The sequence below is a fragment of the Mastomys coucha genome, unplaced genomic scaffold (genome assembly GCF_008632895.1).
Source record: "Mastomys coucha isolate ucsf_1 unplaced genomic scaffold, UCSF_Mcou_1 pScaffold6, whole genome shotgun sequence".
Lineage (NCBI taxonomy): Eukaryota > Metazoa > Chordata > Mammalia > Rodentia > Muridae > Mastomys > Mastomys coucha.
The window spans coordinates 22,160,330-22,182,025 of record NW_022196912.1 but is presented as its reverse complement, the minus strand read 5'-3'; the positions used below and the strand labels follow the sequence as shown (position 1 = coordinate 22,182,025).

Here is a 21,696-nt window from a genome sequence, read left to right as displayed (position 1 = left end):
ACCACATGAGGTGTCAGGCATATGCAGTGATGCTCTTGCCACTGGCCTTTAGGAACATCTGTATCCCATGTGACAATTCACTAAACAGAGCAGGAGAAACTACCATTCTCAAAACTGTCAGTCTTTTAGGACTGTGCCCAGCATAAGAAAACTCCCCCAGCAGCTGCCAATCTTGGGGCACAAGCCAAGGTCTCATTTCCTCAAGAGATCTGTCAGACCATCTCCACTGTAGAGTCATTGTAGTGACCCTAAGAGTAACTGAAGACTTTGGAGTCCATCTGAAATGCAGAAACTGAAGCCAGCAGCATTGTGGGATTTGCCAAAGGGTGCACACTGGGTGGGTTGCAGAAATGGCACTAAAACCCTGTGGTTTTTATTATAATTACTTAAAGCTTTGGGTAACAAACAAACAAAGCAATAACTTACACAATTAGGAAAATTTTCAAAAATTCACTGGTGTTTGTTGTTGTCGTTTCTGGAATAAGCTGGCAAAACCACACATGGCTAGGTTTCAAATATCTCCCAATGATCGAATGGCTCAATTCATCTCCAGGAAGGCTTTTAGGGTTCTCTCAAACTAGATGTGCTCTTCTGCCAATAAACTGCTCTTTGATGGTTGCTGGAAGCTCCCTGCTGGTGAGAAGGTCTGTTCATAGGCCAGAAGCTACAGTGAGGCTACAAGAGTCCTTAAAGGCACATATTCTGCTTGACGTCAGGCTATGCAAATTTAAAACTTATTTTTGCTACTTGCCAGCTATATATTTCAGGGAAAACTGTTTACTATCATTGTGCTTAATTCTACAAAATGGTGATTAGAGATGATGTCATGGAATTTTCATGAGGAAGCATGCACTCAATAAGCTCACTGAATGTCTGACGTAGTGATGTGCACATCACTGACACAGTTTGACTTTACATAACAGTGGGAATAACTTTGGCTGTGGATGCATGTGTGCATGCACACACAAGTATGAACAGGAGCATGTGGAAGCCCAAGGTTAGTGTTGGGAATCATTCTTCATCAACACTCTGGCATTAATTCACTGCCACAGAGACTCTCAATCAAATAGAGAGCTTGCTGCCATGGCTAGTTTTAGGAGGGTGCAGTGGTCAACAGTAGTGTTGGAGGCCCAGTGCTGAGAGCAAAGCTGTGTCAAACCTGTCTCACTCAGAAGCATGAGGGGAAGAGTGATGAAAGAGCTCATCACTCAGAGCTTCCTCTGGAGACCCTAACAGAGATCATGCAACATCATGCATTCCATTTAATCTGCATAGAGCTCTGATCCCTGATCAGGAAATGGAGTAGTGAAATAAACAATTTCAATTTTCTTCTATAAGTCTACCATGCTTTCTTCTTAGTCTACCATGCTAAGACTAATCCCCTTTGGGAAGGTGGCCAAAGCAAGCCCAGTAACATGGCCCTCACCAGCTGGGCAGCAGAAAGCTGGGAGTTCTTCCTTCTACCCCAGGCTTAGATGATTAAGAACTGCTACTTCCTCTTCCTGGGCAATTTCCTAAAGGGACACTTGGCCCACCAGTCACCTTTGGTATTAATCCACCAGCTGTCATCAACATCTGGCAACTCACTTCATAACACTAAATACCCAACCTGGTCCCTCTCCACTCCTCACTCACACCCACTATTCATTTATCGTGGGGCCCGGGAATTTGAAATCATCCACTTCCTTTCCATCACCCCGTGCCCTGGAATGCATCTGAGAACCAATCACCCAATTCAAGACATCTGTTCTGCTCACAATCAAGTGCAGAGAAGGAGGGCCAAGTCGCCTTCAATCAATCAATTATATAAACACAGCCTTGGAGGGGGGATGAGTGAGTGTACAGAGTGTCGGTGGACAGGCACAGAAAGCTTGATTCTCATTTCTCTCCTCTGTGGCCATCACAGTATTTCAATCTACACAATCTGTACATAGCAAAATGAGATTCTGTCTTTCATCTGAAAAAAAAATTGTAATTAAAAATTACAGGCATTCTAAGATTAACAACCCTAGTCTCCTCATTTTATAAGGGGAAACTGAGGTATAAGACAGTCAAGTGACTTGGCCAAGGTAGCATAGACTTCAGTCTAGGAAGGTTAGAAGGCTGCATCTTGAGCCCATATTGGACCTCCAGTGATCTTGCAGTTTCTAGGAATAGTTCATGATGCTGTCATGCTTGTTCTCTATGAGTGCAGATGTAGGTGGAGTGGCAGGTCTTAGACAGAATAAACAAGAGTACAGAGGACACGGTGAAACCTTAGCAGCCTGAACCACCAGTCAATATGGATCTTTGCAACTGAGATGCTTGAGATGAGAACCCTGGAGAATACCACTGAGCCATGTGGCATCCATGGCTACAGGAGAAAGCTGGTAGACACGGGAGACCTGAGAAGATGCAACGCGCTTCTCCCACTTTCTACTGTGTCTCTGGGGAGGCAGCGTCTGCTGAGTGTTGCAAGCAAACCTGAGGCTTGCCAGCTGAATACCAGGCTGCCCTAGCATGTACTCTACCCTGTCACATACCCCAGCCCCAGCTGATGAGATGGGCCTGCCGATATCTAACTCTTAAAGTGTGTACACTCAGTACAGACATGGGATGCACAAGGAAGCCAGGCAATATGTGCACAGCATACTGAAGACTGATAATATGTACACATATAGTAAAGGAATTGTTGGGAAATTTGCTGAGAATAAAGGATAGAACAAGATTTGGGCTGGACAGGGGACTATCACTGCCTGACAGTATAGTTGTGTGAGTTTTGAAACCATATTACATCAGGTAGTATCATGATTAAAGATAGAAATACTCTCAGGCTGTGGGAGGCAAAACTAGACATTCATGAGTTCTAAACACAAAGCTTCTGGCAGATATATCTATGGCACCAAACCCCAGGCTGCTGCTCTCACAGAATGGGGGTCAGAAAGCATTAATCACGCACCTGTTCTCTGAGCACATTCAAATCATTCCTCACAATAACCACAATAGCGCTGTCCCTAGGAATCATGAAAAGTGACACTTTTTAAAATGTTTAATATTTCTAAGCACTTTATACATGGGCACTGCATCTACACGAACCCCTTTCTCCCTCCTTCTTGAGCTCCTTTCACTCTTCCCATATTAGTAATGTATTGTTTAGTTATTATTGTTAAAAGCATATACATGCATATATGTATATGTGTGTGCAAACATGCATATATAATCTACTGAGCCTTAACTTTCCTAATATATGTATGTGTCTAGGGCTGACTTCTTGGGATTGGGATCTATATAGGATCTCATCTGATTCTCCCTCTCCCAAATGACATAGACCACCTATATCTCTTCTTCTAGGGAGAAAGGGATGGAAAGAAAGTAAGACCAAGAGTAAAAGAAAAAGAACTCATAAGAATGGGAGCTGAGATACAGGTGACTCCCCTTTCCCCACTGCTCTCTACTTTGCCTTTGGACAGAGGTTGGGGGACCAGTGGGATAACCTCAGGAAGGGTTAAAGTAGCAACATGGAGGCAAAGCAAAAAAGGCCCATGACTCTTAAGCTTAATGACTCTTAAGTGACCCCATGGAATCCCTAGATTTGGATGTGCCCTAGGTGGCTATGAGGTACCTACATTAAATTCGGCAAGAAGCACATCTACATAAGGAGGCTCCTGCACACCGTAGCAGGTCTTGGGGCAACACAACTCTTCTGGGCTGACAGACACCAACGACACCCATGTAGTGAGGCACGTAAAGCAATTGCTGGAGCCAATGCATGAAGACTTCCGTGTGAATGCAGACACCGAAAGAGCCATAGCCATGCCTCTGCTATAGAGAGGTAAGGTGTAGTCTTTTCCAAGAGGCAGCCTAGGTTTCAGTCTCCACTTTGCCACTGTCCTGTGGATAATACAGTCACCTCTGGGCCTTCCCTTCTTCATCTGAAAGATGAAGCTATTCAACCAGACAGCTGTGGGCCCTGACGGCTCACAATTCCTATGAATTTCTCACTGATGAAATTATACTAGTCATCTTTCTAAATGGACTGGCTAAAATCCTACACAGGAGAGGTCTCTTCTGATGTGTGGTTTTGCATCTGAGGTCACTCCTGACAAAATATTTCATTTTAAGAGGGCTGTCTCTCATGTCCATCCGTCATTTTTCTGCATAAGCTTTGGGCACTTACCTTTCTAGGTTGGTTAGACATGATCTGTATACTATAGCTCAGGTGCCCCAAAGCTGTCAAAACAAAACTCTGCTCCTCACTCGTGGCTGCGGAATGTAATTCTTACAGCCTAAGAAGAGGGGGAAAAGACTTCCTAACTCTCCACTGGCCATTTTCTCCTGGATGTCCTGAGGTTACTTCAAATGCAACTTGTCCAACATGAACCTCACCATCTGCTCCCCCTTTCTCGATGCCTTGGTCACACCCTCTTATTGCTAAATGTTTCTCTTCTTCTCTTTTTAGTTAATGGCAACTTTCAACTCAATCACTCAATTTGGTACCCCAGAATGGGCCTCCTTGTTATGATCAAGCTGTGACCAGAATCTCCCTGATACAGTCTTAGTCACTGTTCTATTGTTGTGAAGAGACACCATGACCAAGGCATCTCTTCTAAAAGAAAGCATTTAGTAGAGGCTTGCTTAGAGCTTCAGAGGTTTAGTCCATTATCATCATGGCAGGGATCAGGACAGTAAGCAGGCAGGTGCTGGAACAGGCACAGCAGCTGAGAGCTACATCATGATCCATAGGCAGTGATGTACTGGGCTTGGCATGAGCTTTTGAAACTTCAAAGCCACCCTGAGTGACACACTTTCTACAAGACTGCCTCTTAATCCTTCTAATCTTCTCATATAGTGCAAATCTATGGTGACTAAGCATTCAAATATATGAGCCTATGGGGACCATCCTTACTCAAACCCCCACACCCTCCTTATCTGTGCTGTCATAGGGAGGCTCAAGCCCAAACCCTTCACATACTCAGAAGCAGTTATTTTCCTTGTCTCTGCTTCCCCTTCCAGTTCATCTATCCTCCCTATCTATCTACTTATCTATAACAGAGCTGAACCTGGCCTTGCATATCATTTATAGCTGTGTTCTCCTTCCCCGGAATGACCCCATCATAGGTCTCTTCATTGTTACTGGAGTCCAAGGCCTAGAATCTAGTTGTCCTCATCTCAACCTCAATCTCAATGCCTACCTCTCTGAGTCCTTTACAGAATTGGATCATCTGATATTTTATCCCAAGGCGATTTGAACATGTCTCCACAACTGCACTTATCATAGAACAAGTAGGGATACCTCTTCCTCTAGAGACACTTGAAGGAAGGGAAAGGATCCCATTTGACCTCATCAGTGACATTTGGAACATAACCCATACAGTAGGTGTTCAAAAATGAATCTTTATAACCATTCCCTGTACTGCTGGTGACACACTTAGTGGGGGGAATGACCTAGGCTACATAAAGGTGCAACACTAATCCTCGAGAGAAAGATCAAGACTGGCCTGAGTATTAGGAGCTTCATGTCCAGGGATGGCAGCTGAAACCATGCTAGCAGGACAAGGAATATGTGACAATAAGAGATCAGTGAGCCATAGTGATTTCTTCTCCCTCCCTCACCTTTTACCCCTCTGTCTGTAACAAGTATTTTCAGTGGGTTTCTCAGGACTCACGTTTCTCATTTATTTCCAGTTCGTCAACTATTCACTTTTCTTTTATTCATCCATTTTCCCCATTCTGCCTTTCCTTTGCTTCATGCACCTCTAACATAAAATGTTCATTCATATTTATTCACTGCCTTTATGCATCTTCATTTTAATGGCATATGTCTAAGAGGAGCATTTTAAACATACTTCTTCTAAGCCAGCTGCTTTCTATTGAATTTTTGTGGATTGATTCCATTGGCTCCCAGCATGTCGTGGCCTTGAGGTGACAGATGGTCCATGTTCTTGGGTCTTGTATGGCTGCTAGCATTATTGTTCCCTCTGGGACTCAGAGGTTTTGGGGAATGCATCCAGAAGCCCTTTGCTTGCCATCTTGCAGATAAAAATACAGATGCATGAGCTAGACAATAACTTCATTTCTCAGCTCAGTGGAACAGGGATGAGCAAGAAACACAAAAGGCTCTCCTGGACAGGGCAGAGGAGTCACGAAAGAAGCTTTCAGCCTTGACAGTGGTTCATGGGGGAGTCTGGGGCTGCCTTTCAGTGACGCCGGGCTCCTGAAGGCCAGAATGGCTGACTATGGGCAGTCATATTAAATATGTGATTCCAGAAATGTGATCAAACTGACTTCCTGCTAGAGTTCCAAAGTAACTCCCACTGGGGAATCTGGAGGACCCTTTTGTTACCCATTTTTGATTCTATGTTAGGTTAATATTTTTTGAGAGATGGATTTAATTTACCCAGTCTTTTCAATCAAAGAAACTGATACATTAACAGGTTGAACGGTGGTGAAAGCAGTAGGGAAAGTAATTAAAAAGTCTAATTTTTCTCTCCAAAAACACCAGCTCTTAAATTAGATAGATCCCTCTGGTCCCAAAAGAAGTCAAAGTTTCAATAGAACTTTTATTCAAATCCTCACAAAGTCTTTGGTATTCTCAGATGTCTGAAGGAATATTTCATTTTGTTAGAGTCAAAGTTGTAGATTTGAGTGGGGGATATATTATGATGGCTTGTATTTAATTTTCAGGGGTGCCATAACAAAGCACAACAAACTGGACTCCTTAAAATAAGAAACTGCTATTCTCCCATGGTTCTGGAGCAAGTTGTCAAGGCCGTGTTGCCTCTAAAGCTCTGGAGGAGACTCTGATCCATACCTTTCTTTTAGCTACTATTATTGCCATAATACTTGGTGCTCCATTGAAGTAGAAACTTCTGGTTTCTTTGGAAAGTCATCTATGTCAAACAATGTTTTGCTGGGGCACACAGGTGAAAGGATGTCTTGCTAAAGCATAGACATGAAAGAATATTTTGCTGAAGCAGACATGGGTGACAGGATATTTTGCTATAGCAGACACATGAAAGGACATGTGATGCTTAGAAAGAATATAAACATGACCCCACAGATAGTGGAAGCTTAAGCATTTATGCACTTTGCTCCAACTCACTACTCTTCCCTGAAGACACACATGTATTGGTTCGCCTTACATTGGTTGCTGAGTTTCACTTGTGACGACCTCGCCAAAAAACTTCTAATGAGGTTCCTGTGGCTTTTGCCACTCCCTTGGACTCATGCCAGTTGACAAGCCTTGCAGTTTCTTCTGGATTGATCTGCAGTTGCTGATTTGTGTGTGGTGTCTGCCAAGTGGACTGGTCTATAGCTGCTAGTTCATGAATGGCGCTCACTGGTGGACTGGACTGAGAACAACAAAGACTGGAGTCACCCCCAAAGAACTATCTATAAATAGATCTACTTCCCCCATATCCTAATAACCTTTCTTTTCCATTACCTCTAGTGGGTGGTGGGCTAGAGGGGAGGTTGAACCCTTATTAAAGTAGGCTGTGAAAAACATATGCCTACACTCCATGGCATACAAATCATAGTCACAGTCTCTGAGTTCTTAGTCACAGGATGTTTGCCTAGTATATATGTTGTGTCTGTGGTTTCTACTCTCATAAGCCCATCAGTCATATGGGATCTGGGCCCCTAAGGAATCGCCTGTGTCATCATTTTAACTTGATCGTAACTGCAGAGATTCTATGCTCAAATTCACAGATATTGAGGCCTTAGGACTTATTGGGAGAACACAATGAACCCCATAATAAGGAGCACTGTCAGAAATGGGAAAAGTACTTTAACATATTAGATTATTTATAGTGTCAAAGGGCTCTACCCATATGTTCCTGGGAGGTGAATTGTCGAGTGTGCTTGGAGTGGTCTCAGTTCAGAGACACCAAATATTTATTCTACAAATAGCCAAGGTTTTGGACATCAGCCTGATCATTCAACCCCAACATTAGGTCATTTGGGAGGAGTGAATGTTGTCTATGGTTCATCTTTGAAATAACTTTGTGATGTGATAGAACACTACTTAGCAAGGGGTGAGTGAATCCGAGTTTGAATTCATCCACTCTGTAGCTTAGGAGCCTTACTAATATCTAATGATTCTTTAACTTAGAGAAAGCAAAAAGAACAGAGCCTGTCCCTATAGGAAGGAAGATGTTAACATCCACTGCATCCATCCATTTCTTGTGGCCATATCCCAGCAGCTGAGCTCAATTTTAAGTGGATGGGCTTTTCCTCTGCATGTGTGTGCCTGGTGCCCACAAAGGCCAGAAAGGGGCATTGAATTCCCTGGAACCGGAGTTAAGTGATAGGTGTGATTCCCCACTGTGGGTGCTGGGTACAGAACTCTGGTCCTCTGCAAGAGCAGCAAGTGCTCCTAACCACTGAGCCATCTCTCTAGCCCTGTTTAGCCCTTACAGGCTCAAGAAATAGCAAGAAGCATGCCCTTGTTTCAGCTGATTGCTCTAAAGCCTCTTCAGCCTGCTCTTGTATTCCTGGCTCTCTGATTCCTGCATCTGAGGTCCAGCTTTGACATTTCCTCTGCCCTTTCTGATTAGACACAGAGCCTTCTTCTTGAACCCCGGCTCTCTGCTTGCTCCATATTACTTTAGCATCCCCTGCTCTCAGGCTCTAGCTATGGGTGTGTGTGAGACCCATGTGCCAGCCTAGTCCAAGATACTCTCAAGTAAAACACAAAAATAATTAGACGTTTTGTCTTGAGCCCTGTGATGTTTAGCTCTGATTGTCAACTTGACACAGCCCAGGCAACTTTCACCTTCCGTTGACATGTCTGTAAACATGGAATATAAAATAATTTCCACCCATTATAATTTCATAATACCACTTACATGAGAAAATGCATGAGAGAGGGTTTTGTAAAATACCACATGTAAAAAATAAATGATTGGAAATACCCTCTGTCTTGGTCAACTGGAGAATAATCTCTTGTTATCCTGTTCAAAATATTGATCCAGGGGCTGGAAGTATAGTTCAGTTCATAAGATTCTTGCCTATAAGTATGAAGACCCAAGGAAAATGCTAGCATGATATAGCTCATGGACATAATGCCAATGCTAAGGATGTGGATACAAAAGGGTTATGGGCACCCACTGGCCAAGCAGCCTCACACAACTGTAGAGCTCCAGACCAATGAGAAAGCCTATCTTAAAGGAGGTAGACAGTTTTCATAAATGTGACACCCAAGGTTGTCCTCTGACACTCACACCCATACACTTGTGCACATAAATACACATATGCACATAAACGTGCCTACAAAATGATAATAAAATAACAACCTGATTCCTCAGGTCCTGAGTGAGCAAACATGAGAGTTAAAGTTAGGAAGAATCCCTCTGTTTCTGTGGTTCTAGAACCCAAGGAGATCAGACTCCATTTTGCACCCTCAGCAGCTATATTCTTGAAGCATCCAGCAGGACCTGATGGAGGACATTTGTATCTGGGTGCCTACTCAGAGTCCAGTCCTTCAGTCAAGCCTATAACTAAGTTCATAGGCATAAGAACCAATGATGAAAAGAAAATATGGGGGGAGCTTTCTACATATGTCCTCTTTCAAAGCCTTGCCCCACTTTCAAAGCCTTGGAGAGGGATGTGTAGCTCTCAGCTCCCCATAATGAAATTATCTAGCTATTGCCATCCAAGACAGAGGCCAGAGAGAGCTTGAATCTGATACTGAATGGCACTGAAGAGAATATATTTTATACAACATAAAAGGTCCCGACGTAAATTAGAAGAAATATTGGGAGCCTTCAAAAAGGTAGGTCAAACTTTTTCCTCAAGCAGATAATTACAGGCTGGGGGTGAGTAAATCTTATTAGCCTCTTTCTACCTCGTCTCTTCTCATAAAACACTAGCAAGAGGAAAGCCACTCTCCATTCAGAGTGGACAGCTTGCATGAAAGAGGATTGGCCTGTGGCTGTCAATCATGTCATCCATGGTTGGGTTGTTGATGTTGCTTTCAGCACTCCCACCTATCCCACCAGGAAGGAGCTTAAGCCAATCAACCAAATGTGAAGTTCCGCAATAGACTGGCCAAGACTCCATGATGTCTCCAAGTCTGAACAACTACTCCTTCAGGCAGCAATTTACCAGTTAAATTTCTCTGCCCTTGTTTGAGGACTTAAAATTAATGAAGTTGTTAACATTTCTTAAAATGTCTTCTCTGACAGGTGAAAGGTATGGATTCATTACCCATGAGCCTGCTGGCCTTTTTGATTCATAGACATGTAGGCTGAGCCACACAAAACACCCTTAGGAGACAGAGAAGTCTGGCCCTAAATCTGCCATTAGCTTTCTTCATGCTGGGTCTCAGGGTGAGTCCTCAGTATCAGTCACTGGCAATGGACTCAGCTGCCTGCAGCTTTCTTTATCTAGCCTATGACCTCTGAGAAGCCAGGACCCAGCCTTCCTCACCATTGAGTTTGCATCAGGTCCGACATCTGGCATGGGGGTAGCCATGGGGTAGACACACCAATGTGGGCACAGAAATGTAGCTGTTGATGGTGATCATGCAGTCTCCATGGTTCCCTCAGAACTAAATATGGCAAGAAGATAGAAAGGCTTTGAGAGCATTACTGTACTTCATCAAGATGCCACCAATCCTTCTGGCATGAACCAACACTTAAGATGGAGCTGATGCTGACACTGTGGTTCAGCACTTAGGCACTAACTGGCCAATGGTCTGAATCTGATCAACAAAGAATGGAAATCATTAGCTTCTATGCCATGAGAGCAGTTGGAGAGGGCTTGTAGAAAACTGCTTGATCTATTTTTTGCTCCAGTTATTCAAGTCTTCTGGCTTACTGATAAGGAAAGGTGGGGCTCAGGGAGAGTGTAAGTGGTAGATAAGTTGAGTCTTACTAAACTCCAAGGGTTTTTTTGCCTTTGATCTGAAACCTCCTTCAGTGTCCTCTATAGGGAACCAATAGTTGCTGTCAGTGACACACGAGATAGATTTTAAACATTCTATACTGTTTGAAGTTGTCCTCTAGAGATAGTCAATGACTTAGAGAGAGAACTCCACATGTTATCTGAAGACCAGTTGTATAAAACATCTGGTTACAAAGCATCAACCATACAAAAGACAAGTTTCTGATTATTTATAGATACTTTGTCTTATCACAAGACGCTATTTCGTGTCTGGTTTAAGTAAAATCAAGAAGTAATTCTCATCTAGAATCTCCCAAGAACCACTGAGCCTTCTCTCCCTCTGGGGACACTCAGGAGTGGCAAATAGCATCTCAGCTCAGAGTAGAATCCTAAACTGCTTAAGGGGGTTTTATGCATTTCTTTCTTTCAATTTGAAATGAAAGGTGCCTTTAATACAAACCAAGACTAACTGTGTAATAAATGAGGGATGGCAGGCTTCTGACTGGAGCTTTTCTACAGCGAGTGGAACATCTCTGTTAGGTGTACTTTAAATAGGTTGAGCCCAAGGGCAGAGACTGAGAAGCAGGAATAGGTAAATATGCCCAGAAGGGCATCTAGAACTCAACACTGTACTGGGTTCATAAATACTTAATTGAATTAGGCCTGATGAGAGAATTCTATATCAGGAAGCCTTCTGCTTTCATCCATCATACATAAGCCTTTAGCAGTATCTTCCAGGGAAGAAATAAAATGGGATGTGAACTCAGCATTGTACCTGTCCTCAAGGAGATTATCGCCAAAAGATGAAGAAATGAAGGTGCTCCCTGGACAAGTCCCAGCTCTCTCCTAAGCCTGATGTTCCAACAGCAGAGCCTCTGCTACTGTGAGCTTTTAGGCTGAGCACCGAGAATGAGTAACTATAGACCTTGTCAATACAACTTCCTGAGGATTCACAGGCCAGCAGCTCACAAGTGGAGCTGGTGGCCTCCTGGGGAAACAGAACTCTAAGAAAACCGTAGCAACTTTGTGACTAGTGGGCCCACTCAAGATACTATTGAGCTTAGTTTCCGCACCTACACAAAATGGAATGGAACCAGCTCTCTTGACCTCTGAGGCTGTTGCACAATCAAATGAGCAGAGTTTATGTGAAATAACCTGTTTGAGAACACAAGTTAGCCAAATATAAAGGAGTCACTGAAGGGGTCCTGGAAGACCTATGCCCTCCCTAATAACAACCCACTCTTGGAGATAATTGTCTACAGAAATGCTAAAAGTAAGAGCTTTAAATCCAGAAAATGGCAATAAAATACAAATAGACACCACATCCAATGAACAGTGAAGGGAACCAGGCCAGGAACACTTGGAGAATGGAATATGTGAACCAGAAAGTCCTTAGATCTCACCAGGATTCACAATGCAACAAAAAGCATCTTAGCTGGAATGATCTGATGGTGTACTTGAGCACCTTTGGGGGTCAGAGGGTACAGTATCATGTGTTTTGCTATAGGGTACCTAGGGATTCCTGGAATGCTAGTAATCACAAGTCGAGACTCAGAGCATCCTCAATTAGAAGGCAGTGAAGCTGTGTCACAGATAATTGTCAAATATACACTTACCATATCGACTGCGGTGGGAAAGGAAAGGGAAGGAGTCTTTCATTGTCCAGGTCAGATTCCACATGAAGTTACCAGGAGGAGAAGGCATTTCTGAGGATGACTCGAAGGAACTGTGACCTGGACACAAACAAAGGAGAGAACATTGATTCTTGTGCTTAGCATGGACATTCCAGCTGTCACTCAATATCACTCAAAATGAAAGCTCATAAAAGGCTTTCTGAGTACTTAACAGGAAGATGAGCAAGAAGGCTGAGGCAGGAACCAACTGAGTGGATCTCAGGCCTGTGATGTACATTTTCTTTCAAGGGGAGCCATATCTGAGAAGTCTGAATACTGTGAGCAAGTCTGTGCTGAGGCTCTCTGGAAGATGAACTAGAAGCAAGGCAGCTTAATGGCTCAGTCTAATAGCTCTATCCAAAGTCTATTCTGCTGGTAAGAATTTGTGCAACTTTATAGAGAACTTCGATTCATCTCATTCAAATAATGCCTCCATCCCTACACTCAGGCTTGTAACTTCATCCGATGTTGTTTGCTTGGGTTATTGCCTTATCAATGAGAGGGTTGAAATTGCACTCAGAAGTTACGAGTACTTGACAATTATGTTATTTTCAGGGAGGAGGGGAGCTACATTATGGGTTTCCCATATCCAAGAGGCTACAGAGCCAGTGAGGACAAATGTTTCTGATTTGCATGAGTGAAAAAAAAAGTCTGAGAGAAAAGAGCAGAATGGCATTAGTTCTTTATTTAACAGAACCTCAAGTGGGTTTTGTAGTGAAAAGCCATTACTATCTATCTACAAAGCAAATGAGCACACTCTGCATGTTCATATCCCCCCCCTTCCCTGAAAATCCCCAAATCTATCACTATTCACTAAGGTTTTATGGTGGGCAAAGCTTTTTATCTGTTAAAGAAGGAAGGGTGTGAGAATTAGGTGTTTAGCAGCTATAGGTTGTGTGATGAGACTGGGGGAGGGAAGGGGAAAGAATGAAGCTAGGATTTCTACTGCAATTTCCTTGGTGCAAACCCCTGCTCCATCCTTTAGTCCTGTTACAGGAGAGTCACAACAGGATGAAGGGGAGGAATCCACAGTCACAGGAGGCCAAAGCACTTTCCCTGCTTCTGCCTTGCAGTCACTTAGACACCTACTGGAGCAGCAGCAACTCAGGGCTACAGACTATCTCAAAAAGCAAGAAGACACATAATAAAACTCAGATTTGAAAGATTGCTCAGTCAACAGAGTACAGGCCATGTGTGGTGGTCTAAATGATATCCATCCTCTCTCTTTCTTTCAGAATTGACCTCACACCATGCACTTTGAACATGTCTGGCTGGGATGCCCATAGCAGTTTTCTGATGCTATTACATCTCTCCACTCTTTCTATAGACACTTGGGTAGAGCTGACAACAGGGACCTATACTCCTCCAGCTCTAACTGGTAAGAAATGATCCCCGTCCTCCCACACATCTGAAGGAGAGGCATTGGCTCTTGAGTGCCCAGGAAGGAGACCTTTACTCTCCTTTCACATCTGATCTCTAGAAATTAGAAGTGAATTTGGAGCTACATCTTCCTGTAGCATTTCTACAAAATGGCTCAGAAAGTGCATGTTAAGCGCACAGAAGTTATGCAAGCAAGCTCTAGCGAGCATCTATTTCATCCATGCTGCTTTAGAGAGAGACAATGAGATTCAGACAAGGGAACTCAAGGCTACCTGAGTTTTCTTGGTTAGGTTGAGACACTTTAAAAATCAATAATATGACTGTAGTGAAGACATACTCTGAAACACCAACACTTAGGATGCTAAGGCGGGAGGGTTATGAACTTGGGGCCAGCACAGGTGACATAGCAAGACTATCTCCAAGACAGAAATATCAATAAATCAGGCTATAAAGATAGCTCATTCAATAATAAAGTACTTGCTACACAAGGATGAGGGCCAGAGTTCAATCTCCAGAACCAATATATCCCATATTCCCATATATATATATATATATATATATATACACACACAGACAGTGACACATCCTTGTTTTGATTTAGTTTGGTTTAGTTTGGTTTGACTTTTGCTTTGTTTTGTTTTGTTTTGAGATAGGGTTTTTGCTATGCAGCCCTAGTTGGACTGGTACTTGCAATGTAGAACAGGCTGGCATTAAACTTGAAGAAATCTACCAGTGTCTGCCTCCTGTGTCTGAGATTTAAGGGGTAAGTTACTACTGCCAGCCAGTAGCATATGTGTTTAATCCTGACACTGAAAAGGCAGAGACAGATGGCTCCCAGGAGCCTCACCTACTCTGTAAGATGCATACTATAGAGATTCCTGTTTTGAAAAACAAGGTGGACAGCTACTAAGGAATAGGGTGTCTATTCTCTGGGCTCCACATGCATCTTCAACGTTTACACATGTACCCATCCACACATGCAGAGAAGCACATACACACACACACACACACACACACACACACACACACAAATAAAAATAGGATTAAAGAAAATAATATGAATTAAGTAGATGTGCCTTAGGTAGTACACTAAATATTTTAAATATATGATTTCATTTACTTCTTACAATAACCCATGATTTGTCTCCTCAGTTTGAAGCTAAGCAGACTGAGGCATAATAAGATGAGAGACCTTTATTGAAGACTCACACAGAGGTCAGGGCATCAAAGAGTCAACTGGCCAGGTCAGCCTGATGCTAATGCTCAAATTTGTAGGGCCATTCCACAGGGGTCCTCATAAACTATTGGCAAGTAGACATTGGTTCTCTGTGATGCCTGCCAGGGCTCCATAAGTCGTCTTCAAGGTTAGAGGTTACCACCTTCACTGTGGGAAGGATCCCAGAAGATGACAACCAAGCCTCTGTAGTGAATGAATATGAAGAAAAATTGTCAACTTTTTCCAAGACATCAGCTTAGCTCACATTTTGACCAGTCTTGAAGACTAAGACTAAGCCTCCACAATGTTTGCAATGATGTCATTTTTTCATAACCTTTCTGTTTGGCAATGGTATTTACTTTTCTTCTGGTTGAGAAGGATCAAGGGGAATGGGTGGATTTCAAGAAGCACTTATGACACTGAGAGGGCAAAGAATGGCAGATTTTTTTTTAACCTGGAAGAGGTCCAGGTAATATATTGAGGTTAAAAAAAAATGTATCTGAAAGCACTCAAAATGAAAGTCTCTGATTGCTGAGTCATGGCCCAACAAAGAGACAAGGAGAGCACTGTAGGTTCTCTCCACAGGTAGAGGTTTACTCATTGCTATAGTACCACAATTCCAACAAACTGATGGACATCCTCAGTGTTGGGTACTAGAAAGACAACAAGAGGTTTTATACTATCCTTACAGAAGCTCCTAAGAACCCTGGGCCCACAGGAGCCCATAGAACAGTAGCTCTCAACCTTTAAGTCACAACCCCATGGGGTGGGGCACATCAAAGAACACCTAAGGCCATCAGAAAACACATATTTACATCATGGTTCACAACACTGGCAAAATCACAGTTATAAAGTAGCAAGAAAAAAAATAATTTTATGGTTGGGGGTTACTACAACATGAGGAACTATATTAAAGGGTCTCAGCGTTAGGAAGGTTCAGAACCACTGCCATAGAAGGTCCCTGGAGGAGGTGAGCATAGTGATTAGCCAGATGAAGCTAGGAGGATAGCCAATGAGAAATCAGCAAAAGGACAGCTCAACTGCTGCACACATGCCTGAAAAGGTGACTACCAAGGAGAGCACAGCCTACACAATGAACTTGCTTGCAAAAGGCATTGATTGGGACAGAAGCAAATGTTAATCATAACTCATTGAATATGCATCACTTTAGAACATACAGGCTTAAAGTACCCTCACTGCACAGTACAGAGTAAAGGGGCTACATGCTCCCTTCAGAGTCCCTACCCCATTCCTATCCTCGTTCCTAGTGGGAAAGAAGCTTTTGAGCATAAAGAAAAACTATGCAATAAGAAGCAAGCCATTTAATGAAGAGAAGCAGGATGTGAGGATGGGTGTTAATCCCAAAGGTTTGAGGAGAAAGACCACCAACTCAAATCATCATGAGTAAATTAATTAAAGTGAGCAATTAATTAGTTAATGAATTCATGCAATTAATAAAGCATGACTTTAAAAGTTCTTGTACATGGGCTGCCTCCTCCTAAGGCTGGTTTCAAGAGATCAACATTGGACATAGGCAAGACTGGGTTTCTACAGCTCGGGGGTAGAGGTTTTCTAAATGGGGAAATTGCCAGGCAAATAGGTGGAATTATATGAGCAGAACAACAAAGTAGTCATAACCTTTTGAAACAAAGAATTGCAAGTTGTTCATAACAACTTTTTGAAACAAAGCCATTTTCTGAAACAGTCAGTATAGAACCATTTATAGTTAAGATTATAGGTGGGGCATAGTCCAATCCTTGAGAAGCAGAGATTTACTAAAAAACAAGAATGAATCTAGTTTGTCTTTTCTGTAAGCCTAAGATGGAGGCAGGATGGTTTCTTTGGGCTTCTACTGTGGAAATGTGAGGCTGTGAAGTTGGACAGGGCCTTGGCAGCACACATTGAACAAAGGTGTGAGTAGGGAAGATGTGAATTAAGCCATTGGTTAAAACAGGATGAATCTTGGACTCCAGGGAATGAAGAATGGACAGGAAAGAGAAGAGGGTGGGCAAGAGATGAGATTCCTGGTACCCAAGTGAGCAGTACTGATGGGCTAAGGAGACAAGTGGGAAAAACACCCCCTGGACTGGAGGACTATTCCTGAATACTGTAAGATGTTCCCCCTCTAATGATTCCCTGAATCCTCCTTAGGATCTGCAGGGACCCAAGGAATTGTAAAGATGTCATGTTCTTACACTGTTCTCTTTTCCTGCCCACTCCCTCCATGCTGTCCTTAGCTTAGATTCTGGCTCCGGCTCTCTATAGTCAACCCTGTGCCCACCATCTTAATGGCTTTGCCTCTTGCTCCTTCACAACAGTTTGGAAACAGCTGGATGTGGTGCTGAAGAGTAGGGAAAGAGAATACACAATGAAGTTGAGAAATCTCACTTTAAATGCACCACCAGGAATGTCCAGGACTGCTTAGAAATCCCACTATATTCCCAGGCCAACCCAAATCACTCTAACATGTCTATTTCCAGCTTTAGATTTTCAAAGCCTCTCTTTCACTCATCTCTTCAGTCAACAGCCTTGTTTCCCAGTTCACTGAAGAAACTAAAATATATGTACTCATGACTAGGAATTAGAACCTGGGTGTACTACTTTCACCCCTATTCGAAGGAGCCACTGTTTATGCTCTTTAGTAGTATTAACCCCTTCTCAGGGTGCTAATCTCATCCTCAAGAAGTCTGCTGTTGCAAATGGATTCCCCCCACCATCTCCAGCATCAGTGATTTATCCCCTTCACAAAGTACCAGGTGGATCTCAACCACAGAAAGCATGAACCATCTTTAGACTTTTCTTCAGCCACTAACAGAATGGTGGCTTTCCTCTAAAGCAAAATCTCTTCATGAGTTTGTCCCTCCATTCTTCCTGCCACCTTCCCTAGAATATAGTAAAAAGCAAGATTGTGTTGTTTCTGGTCCCTGCCAACCCTAATCTTGATCTTACAACCCCTCTGTGCAGTGTTTGACCCAGCTGACATCTCCCTACTTCTTGAACATTCCATAGCACAGTTGGCCACACAGCCCCTGCTTGTTTCTAACATTGGTGATAGGTCCCCTCATTCTTCTTTGACAGATGGCTCACCTTAAACAGAAAAAAAAAGGTCTCTACTTCTTGCCAGCCCTTGTCTTGGAAGCTAAACATTATACTGTGTCACAATGGTTCTGACCAACTGACAGTGACCAATGACCAAGAAGTTCAAGGTATCTCAGAACCTAATTGAGAACTCTTGACTGATCAGTAAAGAGACTGACTTTAAAGAAACTCACAGCGGTCTAGATCCACACATTCATTCACATGTACATTAGCACCTTCAAAAACTCAAGATTTTTTTTTTGTCCTCAGAGAACCACTTAGTAAATTTCTCTTTGCTTGGTATGAAAATAAGCTCAAAAAAATCTGTGGGATATTTGCCTTCCCTTTTGAGACTTTTTAAGTGTTGAGAAACACAAGTATTCTTTCCATCTAAACTCACTTCTGGGAAAATCTCCTACAGTTGCACAGATTTAAATGCCATCTCTAAGCCAATGCTACTAGATTTATATCTCCATGCCCACTCATTGAAAAAGCAGAATATATCCGCTCACCTACATCAGATCTCTGTTTTATTGTCCATCCATTTTCTTGCCTGATAAATGTTTCAGATTTTAACATGGGCAAACCCAAACTCTTTATACCTTTCACCTAAACCTGATCTCAGAATCTTAGTTAATACTAATGCTCAGCTGCTTGGGCCAAAAGTTGAGAAGCAGTCTCACCCTTCCTGTCAATTCATTCACAATTCTTGATGGCTCCACTTGAACTGTATGCTTTCTCCCCATCACCTCTCAGCCTGACTACTGCTGTCTGTGGAAACCCAGCGGGTTCCCCTGCAATCTGTCCTTCACATATCAGTAAGATTGACAATCCACCCCTGGAAGTTTCTTTCTATTGCCTAGCTTCAAAGGACTCCATATGATCTGACCCCTAGTTCGTGCTCTGATTTCATTTCTAACCATTTTCCTTTCCCTGTGAGCTCAGGCTTATCGGATACCTTGCTGTTCTTCAAATTCATCGGGGGCACTCTCATCCCAGGGCCCTGCATGGACCATTCTCTAAACTCACCTCAGAAACATATGGCTACTCCTTCCCTTCCCTTCTGTACAGTTGTCTACCCTTGTATCTCCTTGGGAAAAGGTTCCCTGATCACTCTAAGGATCTTTTATAAACCACACTTTCCCTCCTCACCCCATCTTCTATTATGTCTTCTATATGTATGTCATTGACTTGCTTTTTGTATACTTCTGGAACTAGTCATTACTGTTGGCATACTTGGCACATAGTAGGCACTCAAAAAATACTTGTCAAATGAATGAAAGGAAGTCCCTGGAGAATATCACTAATTTTGAAACTGTTTAGATTAGTTACTTAACTTCAGACTCAGGACATACTTAAAGGAATATCAATTTTCTGAAAATGGTGATAAGAATAGGAAGGAAACGTGTTCTAAAATCTCCCAGGTTTTAGTAGGGACAAAAAGAGACAACATGTGAGGGTGATGCATCATTTAAATACTGACCATGCCACTCTGTGTGTAGTGTAGGTGAGTGTATGTGCACACCCATGTGTGCTTGATCACATGTACTTGTATTTCTGGAGGCCAAAGATGCTTCAAGTATTTCTGCTGCCTTAACACTTGAGGCAGGATCCCTTCAGTGAACCTTAAGTTCACCAGTTTGCTAGACTATCTGTCTAGCAAGACTGCACAGCTGGCGCTACAGGAAGACATCACCACACCTAGCTTTCACAGAAGCACTAAAGCAGATGTTTAAACTCAGGTCCCCCAGGCTAGTGGACCACTTTCCAATTGAGCTATTTCTACAGCCCTTTATGTCTTAATGTCCCATGCTTCTATATCCACTATAGAGTGCAAGTACCTTTCCAATATGGAGGAGATCCTGTATGGATAAATACAATATCTAAAAATTAAAGTGCTTGCCCAGAGCACTCTTCTATTATCCATTAGCTGACTGTTGACTTAGTCAAGTGTCAACTATCTTGAATACCCAAATTTCAGCCAATAGGTTATGTCTGTATTTCAGATCTTCATTTTTGTGTGTCCATTAATCTAAGCCAATATACATAACATAGTAGATTTATCATATGTGTGTCAACAGAAATAATAACAAGCTATGCATGTGAGCCAGCTATTTATGTGACTGCCCCAGGTTCCCTCTGAACCATGTTTTACAAACCCACATCAATAAAATGTAACAAGTGCCTCTATTTGAAACACTCCTAGAGCGCTTGTGCCATCCTGGTCTACATTTTACTTATTTATTTTCCTTCCAACCATAAAACAATCACTGACAGCTTGCTAGTTATGCCCCCTCATTTGAAAACACACTTAATAATGCATTATTTTACAATGATTTTGTGTCACACAAGACAAAGTCTAATGTGGTCAAATAAATTACCATTTGGATATCAAACTGTAGTAACCAGGCAGGGTTCTACAAGGAGCACAGGCCAGGCCTCTTTGGGGACTGGCAGTAAGGAAACTGGCTTGATATTTATTGAGCTAGCCCACATCTGTTCATGGAGTGCGACAGTCTTGGTGAAGTCTCCTATCCATAGTGTTACCAGTGATGATGGAATTTTGTAAGAGGCAGTGAATTGAGTCTAAAAAGCAGAGATGTGATTTTTTTAGAGAAAGGAAAAGAGGGAGATGGCAGATGTACTATTTATCCTAAAGACCCAGACCTCCCACACCTCTTCTGGGCTGGAAAAAGAGGGGGATAAACTAGTTTCTTGCTAACAACCCCTCTGGTTCATGCATATTTGCCTTTCTATACTCTAAGCTCTCACATTTTTCTTCCAGCTGGCTCATTCAGAGAGGAGCTATTAGTGCCAGGGTGGAATCTGAATGGGATGAAACAGCTCCTGCTCCGGCTCACCTTTCTGTAAGTTCCACTCCTTCCTGCTAGAAACATGTACACTCTTTCTTTGGAGTGCAAGTCCTAAAGCAAAAATTATTCTCATAATAGTCTCCTGTACCATTGAAAGTCAGCTCCAACACATGTTTCTTGCCTTTCTCCATGTCCCAGGAGATCCTGTTTATAACTGTGGAGTTCATTCAGTGGTGAAGCACATCTGTCAGCCTGGGAAAGGAGGTACTCCTTTCAAGGCACAGCATTAAAAAACAAACAAAAAAACCAGAGAACACAAAGAAAATCACTACTGTGGCCCCTGCTCTCAGAGAGTTAATTGCCCCAAACAAACACTACTGTAAGGTAGATAGAGATACACCAGGAAGGGAATCCTGTACATAAACACAATGAAACCTTTATACGCAAATGGCTGAAGCATGTAAATCTGAAGCCTAACACTTTGACTGCTTTTGACCTTCGTGGTGGTTTGGGTGAGAATGACCACCCCTATGCTCATGTATGCGGTTGCTTGGTCCCCAGTTGGTAGAACTGTTTGGAAAGGATTAGAAGCTGGGACTTGGAGCAGCTGTGTCACTGGGACTAAATTTGAGGTTCAAAAAGTCCCAATTTCTCTCTCTCTCTCTCTCTC

At 42.7% G+C, this 21,696-nt stretch overlaps 1 protein-coding gene across 3 annotated transcripts in view; it reads right to left on the bottom strand.

The window, feature by feature from the left end:
• Nucleotides 1-21,696, bottom strand: part of Alk (ALK receptor tyrosine kinase) — a 722,886-nt gene that overhangs the window by 494,246 nt on the left and 206,944 nt on the right. For all 3 annotated transcript variants that reach the window (XM_031357606.1, XM_031357604.1, XM_031357607.1), the window contains exon 2: nt 12,483-12,599. In XM_031357606.1, the coding sequence (XP_031213466.1) occupies nt 12,483-12,599 (117 nt within the window). The remainder of the gene's footprint in view (nt 1-12,482; nt 12,600-21,696) is intronic.